We start from the raw sequence: 8226 nt of genomic DNA, 5'->3' as shown, positions 1-8226 counted from the left end.
TCATTTGTTAAATATAAAATTTTTTTTATTATTTATAAAAAATATAATATTAATTGATTCCTTTTATTATATTTTTAAATCATTTTATAATTAATTTGTTGATAATATTTTTTAGAGATATTTTTGTGAACGGTTGAATCTTTAATATCTTTACGTTTCTATATCTTTAATATTCTGCGTTTTCTTATTCGTATTTTATATTTAAGTCATGTCTACTGTAATTCAATTTAACTTGATTCCGCAAAATTTGCCATTAGAATTTGTTCTCACTTCTCAGCCCTCGCAGATGACAGGTGATGCCGATGCAGTCCTCAAATTCCATTGTAATGGTTTAGGGTTTCCCTTCCTTTAGTCCAGGATCGGAATCGAATTCCAATTCTTACATCCGTTAAATAGCTTAGATGCTCGTTCTTTTTTCTCCCCGAGCAATCTAAATAAGCGTAATAAGCATAAACATTTGCTTCACACGTTAATACAATTATTCCTCATCTTTTGAAAGCGTTATTGTCCAGTGACTACAATTGCGTATGAAGGGCATAAAATTGTGCTCTTTGTTAGTACTAAAAACTCAGCACTCGTGATCTTTTATCCCACTATTCTACTTGTGAACCACTCATCGTCAACAACTTTAGTTTGGTAGACAAAACTTATATATATATATATATATATATATATTTCAATTTAAGCATCAAATGTCAGACAGATCGATACCTCTTAGAATCTGTTGTGTAGAAAATAAGATTATAAATTCTGTAGAAATGTGAGTATAGTATAGTAGTATGGCATTGTTGGGAAAACCTTCATTAGAAATTAAATACATTTATCAAACAATATTATATAGTGCCAGAGTTCACAAAATCAGTTTATTATGCATGCTTTTATTTAACATGGTTAGTTACACATTCTATAAAGGAGCTTTCAGGTGATATTTTGGTTCCACAGTGCATTTTTGGTTAGCAGTGTTCCACTTCAGTGCGCAAAACAAAGCTGGGAAATGCCAGAGTTATATCCCTAACAACAACAGAAAAAGTGCCAAGTCAACATCAGCAGAGTCTACACACTCTATATGAGAATGAGATGCTATTTCATTGATTAGAAGAGAGACAAACTTTAGATATGGCAGAGTCATCATCTTCAGAAGAGAGGGATTTTTCCTCACATATTCTTTCCACTCTTTACCATCAATCTTCCCATCTCCATTTGAGTCAGCTTCCCTCATTGTCTGAAAAGTATCATATTTGAAACATAAGATTGAGGGAAATAGTAAAGAAATTAAAGGACAACAAATAAGTATATGGCTAGGAGTAGGAACCTTTCCCACAATTGATTCAACAATATCATCTGGAACAGTAACATCTGATTCAGTCAGAGTTGCCAAGACCATCTCCTTCAACTTCATGTTTAACATTATGCACAAATAATAGGATACATAAGAAGGAAGTGCAAATTTGGAAAGAACAAATGACTATTAGCTCTTTTTTGGTAACTGTCTCAACACAAAAATACAAATACAGATAGATAATGAGAATACAGATAAAAACATAATTTTTATGTCTTGTTTTTATCTATATTATCTTTGTTTATGTCTGAATTTTCTATATTAGACACTCCTCAAACTAAGGATGCATATAAAAGAAGCACTTGCACAAGCACAATGGAAAGCTTAGAAAAGAAGGTACAAACCTCGTTGTGTCCAATGTATCCACTTTGTCTAAGGTCAAACAATCTAAATGCAACTGTAAGAAAATGTTTTTAGGACAGTCAGGTCCTCATCAATGTAATTAGTAGATCAAAAAGGCTCTAATCTAATGATAAATCCCATATATGACAATAACAAAAAACTCACACAAGTGGAAGAACGTTTGATTTCTCTGTTAAACACAAATAATTTCATATTTCATACATTCAATTTTCTTCTCTGGTGATGTATTAGGATGAAAGATGCTCAGAGACCGAACGAACTCGGTGAACTCGATAACCCCGTTTCGCTTAATATCAAACATATCAAATACCTGCATTCAATTTTCAAAAGATACAATGACAGCATCATTGATGTATTAAATGTTTATGTTTATCAATGAACTTGTATAACTGTTTACATCCATTAAAGTTAAAAGAAGACAAATAAATTTTACTTAAGTACCGACCCTGTCTACAAATAGATTCTGCTTACTACTATTTCTAAGAAGTGCAAACTGGAACTCCTCCTGCAGATAAGATTCAAAACTAATCATCTCAGAAAGCTACTTAAATGTGAAGAAAATTCAGTAACATAAATGGCTCTTATATAAGAAAGGTGTTAATACACCTAAATGAAAATACCTTGTGAATTAAACCATCACCAATAACTGTACCACTTAGCTTTCTGTACAAATCAAGTAAAGCCTCAACCTCATTCACAGTAACTGTCAAATGGTATAGGAAGCTTCAGAGTTCTAGACATTTAATACTTAGGTCGGAAAAGTTTAGAAAATGCAATGAAAGACTTAAAATCATTTTTCAAAAGATTTTTCCCTTATCAATCAAGGAAGTAGGATTTCAAAATTAATACTAAAGTGGACAAATATGGATTGTTGTACTTACAGGATGTCTCGGAAGCAAGAATGACGAATTGGTCATGATTAGTCTTGGCGGGGTTACCTTTTCTAAAGCAAAAGCAACTCATGATAATGGACATGTAATCTCAATTCAGAGACTATGTGACAGAACGAATAAGTCTATTTAACACTATTTATTCAGTTTATAGATGCCCCCTGCCATAACAAACAGAAATAACGAGTGACTTCAAGATTCAACAATAGTACTTGCTACTATGTATAAAGTTTAAACACAGTGTAATGCATGGGAAATACACAATTTCAATGCCACAAATAAAGTTTGCTACATACTTTAACAAGGTGGAAGTAACGTTGGAGTCATAATAACCTACCTGATAGTGCTTGCTGATATAAGAAAAGTTAGTCCTAACTCCTAACAAAATAAACTGTTTTTTTTTTATTAAATAATAAATAACTGCTCAATCCCAATAAGTCCTTTAAGAGTCAAAAGATGAGTTTGGTTCCTACAAAAGATAAAACACATGCTGAAGTTGCTCGGAAGTTTGAACATATTGTTTGTTTTGGTCTTCTAATATAAAAACTTGATTTCAGAGAATTTTCCCGCCATGTTCTTTTTTCTTTCCTCAGGTAACTGTTAGTTTTCATATAACCATCGTATAATAACAAAACATTTGAGCCTTCGCATCCATGGTTTTATGGGAGAAAATTACTTGTATGGATCAAATTAGTCATGTTAGTTTTATGGTAAATTATGTCTATAATCTTAATTATTTAACTACCCTTTAGCTTTTCTAATCTGTTCTCATTATGTTCTTCCTATAATATGTCTTAAATCATGTAGCCAAAACAGGAAATTAAAGGGGATCTTGATCTTGATCATGGTAAGAGTATAAAGTCAAAGAAAAGAAATTTACAATTCGGCAAGTTTTATAAAGTTAGAAATATTCAAGGAACAGAGATGAGAAATCACAATCTTTACCATTCAGTTACTGTTCTGTTGTTCATTATAAATTGAAAAAGAAAAGAAGAAGAAGAATGAAGAAAAGAGTAGGTGAAACTTCGATGATACTAGTTAAAAGTTAAAACCTTCCTCAGATCGATATTGAAGAATAACAATAGTATGAGCAAAGACGTGTGTGTAGACTGTACTGTTACATCAAAATATAAAAGGGACTTACAGTAACAGAAAGCAGAAAAGGGTAGATAACTCTAATACTGATGCTTCCTTCAAAGGTGCTGAAATCTTTGAGAGAGATCACATACAGGACAGTTTCGTTGGTACGGTTCAATCATCACTCTCCTCTTATTAATTCATTATATTACCATAACAAAAATAGTATTTGTATACTAAAATGAGCTACTAATATATTTGTGTATAAATACATATATTTTTAATGTATATTTATCTTTTAACATATATTTTATATTGGTAACTAACTTTGGTGACTAATTTTAATATATATGTAATATAATTTATACAAATAAATACTTAAATTGGTCTCAACGAATTTTAAATTAGACATTTTATTTTTTAACAAACTTTTATTTTTTAAAATTTTAAATTAATTTCTTCAAACAAATTAATTTTTTATTATTTTAAATGAAAATAATTTATTTTAAAGTGATATTTTTTAAATTTAATTATCTTATAATAATTAAAATTTATTAGTAATTTATTTATTTAAAATACATTATAAATTTATTGAAGACTAAATTGAATTTTTTGTTGTTTACTATTGTGTTATGTGACTTCGTCCACCTATCATTTTTATGAATTTCTTTTTATCTTTAACATTCATATTCGTATTCATTCCAATTCATATTCGTATTCATTCCAAACGTCATTTTCTATAAAAAAAGAGAAAAAGTTTGCCTTGAACGGCAAATTATATTTGGTCTTTAATGGACAGTTGACTTGCTATATTAGCCCCCACAGGCCACAGCATAGTTGGTACCAACCAAATGGATTCTTACTATTTTTTTTAACACTTAAAAGAATAGAGTGTAATAATTAAGTGAGAATAAAAATAAATAAGAGAAAAAATAATAAAAAATTAGATTAAACACTTTATACTATTTAATTTTTTTTCATCGAAAAGGATCACTTCCAATACGAACTGTCACAATACATTAATATTACAACAACCTTTCATTGTTAGGCTGATTTTTTAAGAGATGGAATAAGTGTGTGTTTTTTTAGGCTAATTTTGTTTGAAATGGGCAATTTTTTTTTATATTGTATTATTTATTAGTGTAGATAAGTTTAGTGATTTTTTTAATGTGGAGATAAGAAATTAGAGGGTCTAATTTAATAATAAAATTTGACGAATACACGAATATAATCTTTAAATTTGTGATTTAAAAAAATTAAAAAAGATTATAAATACAAATCTAATCTTTAAATTTTTGAATTTTAAATTTGACTCTTAGATTTTTAATTTTTAAATTTGATCATGATATTTTTTTTACTTCTCTTCTACAATTTTACGATACACTTTTTATTTTCATAATACAACAAAATATACCTTCATTTTTAATATTAAAAATAAAAAGTTTATTTTATTATGGATATTTATTTTAATTAAAAAATATGACCCTTAAGTTTGAGAGTTATAAAATTAATGAAAAAATATGACCTTCAAATTTTATAATAAGTGCGTTGTGAATTTTGTAGATACACAAATGAAACGTCTGATTTGTATTGAAATTTAATAGTACAGATTTAAAAAATAGATTTATATATTTAAAAAAAAATTCACTACAAAAAAAATATCCTTTTAGTCACACTTTTTTTAAGTTATATTTGAAAAGCGTAACATATTTTATGAATAGGCTACGCTTTTCTCTGTGTTACCTTTTTATAAGAGAAAAAGATACACAATTGCAGCATTATTTAAAAAGTGTAGCCTTAAGTATTATAGAAATCACTTATAAAGCGTAGCCGTAGCTTGATAGCTATAGATTCACTTCTCATATCAAAGAGGACGCTTTTAGAGAGTAGCCTATTTGTTAAATTTTGGGTGCATTTTAAAAATAATGCCTAATGTATCTAGAGTAAAAAACTTAACACTTAATGAATTTATTTCCTCTTTTTACAGTATTATATTTGAATCCTAAATGGTTATTCTATTACAAATATTTTATAAAATTGTTATATCATTTATATATATTTTACACTAGTCCTAAAAATACCTAATTTTAACCCTAATATTACAAATCCCTATTTTGTATACTAAATCCCTAAATCTACAACCAGAAAGGGAAAGAAAGGAACGGGGAGCTCCAGGGGGAAACAGAAGGGAAGAAAGAAGGAAACGAAGAACAGAGGGAGAGGGTGAGGGAACAGAGGAAGAAGAGAGGAAGGAGGATCGCTGCGCCGTGCTGCTCCCTGCGCCGGTTGCCGTTGCTGTCGCCAGAGCCAGAGGAGAGAGAGAGAACGCTCGCGAGGGAGAGGATAAACGCGAGGAGAAGGAGAGCTCCTGCGCGAAGGACAGTGCCGCCACTCCGTCACCATCGTTGTCGCGGCTGGAAGCATAAAGTTCGAACAGAGGGGGAGAAACCGCGAGTGAAGGGTGACGCTGGGCCTCTGTTGCTGCTGCTATCACCAAGCTCGCTTTCGTTGCCGCCGAAGGCCAAGGCCCTATCGTCGTCATCGATTCTGCCTGGAGCCGCCACCCACTTGTCACAGCGAGTTAGTTACTTTGCCGCCGCTGAATTTGCCGTGTTGAGACTGAAACTGCCACTTTGACTCTGGTTTGACCTTTTTCTTAAATACGACCCATTTACACGTTTTATTATCACTGCCATGCTTGTTCTGAATTGATTCTGGTATATGTCTTGTCTTGAAATCCCCAGGGCTGTAATTGTTCTTAATTCCCATCCAATTTGAATTTCCTGTTTTGTTATAACTATCATTACCGTTGTGGAATTGTCGCCGTTGCGAGTATGATTAGAGATAGTGCCAGAATCGGATTTGCGTGAGAATTGCCACTGCTGAGTCAAAAGGAAAAGCCGCTCACAGCATTTAATCTTACGAGTTTCGACATTGAGGTAGGGGGTTTAATTAAACAGTTTTAATTTAAGAATGCCCACAAGGTTTATTGAGTAAATTGCAAATAGGTTTAATTGCTGTGAGTGATGAATTGATGATATGGATGCTGAATTGTGCCTATGAAATGTGACTGGAATTATTGATTAGTGATATTGATTGATTATGTGGATTGTGAACTGTTTGACGGAATGCTGAATCCTGATGGATTATGTTGGATTTGTTGCTGTTGAGCTGGTTATATGATTATTGTATTGGTGATGGGTTTAGTTGATGATTGATTGGAATTGGGTTTAGAGAATGTTTAAAGGATTGAATTTGAGATGTTGAATTGCTTGCTGAAAAATTTGAGTTTTGAAATTAAATGGCAAATTTGAAAGTGAACCAGCATCTTAATACAACAACAACAACAACAACAAAGCCTTGTCCCACTAAGTGGGGTCGGCTACATGAATCAAACGACGCCATTGTGCTCTGTCATGTATCATGTCTACAGAGAGACCGTTTACATGTAGATCTCGTTTGACCACCTCACGGATGGTCTTCTTAGGTCTTCCTCTGCCTTTCGCTCTTTGTCCATCTTCCATCTCATCCACCCTCCTGACTGGATGTTCTATCGGTCTTCTTCCCACATGTCCAAACCACCTGAGACGCGATTCAACCATCTTTTCCACAATGGGTGCTACTCCAACTCTCTCCCTTATATCTTCATTCCTTATTTTATCCAATCGCGTATGACCACTCATCCATCTCAACATCTTCATCTCTGCCACACTCAGCTTATGTTCGTGCTCCCCTTTAGCTGCCCAACACTCCATACCATACAGCATAGCCGGTCTTATAGCGGTGCGATAGAATTTACCTTTAAGTTTTAAAGGCACTTTTTTGTCGCATATAAAACCAGATGCACTCCGCCATTTTGACCAACCTGCTTGGATCCTATGATTTACATCCTGTTCAATCTCTCCATTATCCTGTATGATACACCCAAGATACTTAAAACTTTTAACTTTCCGTAGGATGTTTTCTCCAATCTTCACCTCTATATTGGAGTTTTTCCTTCTCAGACTGAATTTACATTCCATATATTCCGTCTTGTTACGGCTTATGCGCAGACCATACACTTCTAGAGCTTCTCTCCATAACTCCAACTTCTTATTTAGGTCTTCCCTTGACTCTCCTATAAGGACGATATCATCGGCAAAAAGCATGCACCATGGCACAGGCTCTTGGATGTGCTCTGTGAGTACTTCCAAGACTAATGTGAAAAGGTATGGACTTAAGGATGATCCCTGGTGTAATCCTATACCAATAGGGAATTCCTCTGTCACACCACCTTGAGTCTTCACACTAGTTGTGGCCCCATCATACATGTCTTTGATTGCCCGAATATATGCGATCCTTACTCTCCTCTTTTCTAAAACCTTCCATAAGACCTCCCTTGGTACCCTATCATACGCTTTTTCCAAATCAATAAACACCATGTGCAGATCCCTTTTATTACTACGATACCTTTCCATCATCCTTCTTAATAGGTATATCGCTTCAGTGGTAGATCTGCCTGGCATAATAGAGATTGGAAAATTATGAGATTAAAAGCTAATCAAACCACAATAAGTA

General features: G+C 32.8%; 1 protein-coding gene across 1 annotated transcript; it reads right to left on the bottom strand.

The window, feature by feature from the left end:
• Window positions 1–755: 755 nt before the first annotated feature.
• Window positions 756–3882, bottom strand: LOC130967488 (calcineurin B-like protein 7). Its single transcript, XM_057892367.1, has 9 exons — window positions 3737–3882; window positions 2584–2753; window positions 2323–2405; window positions 2148–2207; window positions 1904–2012; window positions 1684–1736; window positions 1313–1393; window positions 1110–1222; window positions 756–1011 (listed from the first exon to the last, which is right to left on the bottom strand). The coding sequence occupies exons 2-9, from the start codon at window positions 2675–2677 to the stop codon at window positions 954–956; spliced, it is 651 nt and encodes a 216-aa protein (XP_057748350.1). The 5' UTR covers window positions 2678–2753; window positions 3737–3882; the 3' UTR covers window positions 756–953.
• Between the last annotated feature and the right edge of the window lie 4344 nt (window positions 3883–8226).

Source organism: Arachis stenosperma, chromosome 3 (genome assembly GCF_014773155.1).
Source record: "Arachis stenosperma cultivar V10309 chromosome 3, arast.V10309.gnm1.PFL2, whole genome shotgun sequence".
NCBI classification, from domain to species: Eukaryota; Viridiplantae; Streptophyta; class Magnoliopsida; order Fabales; family Fabaceae; genus Arachis; species Arachis stenosperma.
The sequence above is the reverse complement of the archived record's forward strand: the minus strand, read 5'-3'. Positions and strand labels throughout refer to the sequence as shown.

Coding starts and splice junctions, on each gene's coding strand:
- LOC130967488 (XM_057892367.1), bottom strand. CDS start 2,677: ATGTCCATTATCATGAGTTGCTTTTGCTTTAGAAAAGGTAACCCCGCC. Junction 2,208..2,322: donor GTGATGGTTTAATTCACAAG/GTATTTTCATTT, acceptor TCTTATCTGCAG/GAGGAGTTCCAGTTTGCACT. Junction 1,737..1,903: donor ACCAGAGAAGAAAATTGAAT/GTATGAAATATG, acceptor ATTTTCTTACAG/TTGCATTTAGATTGTTTGAC.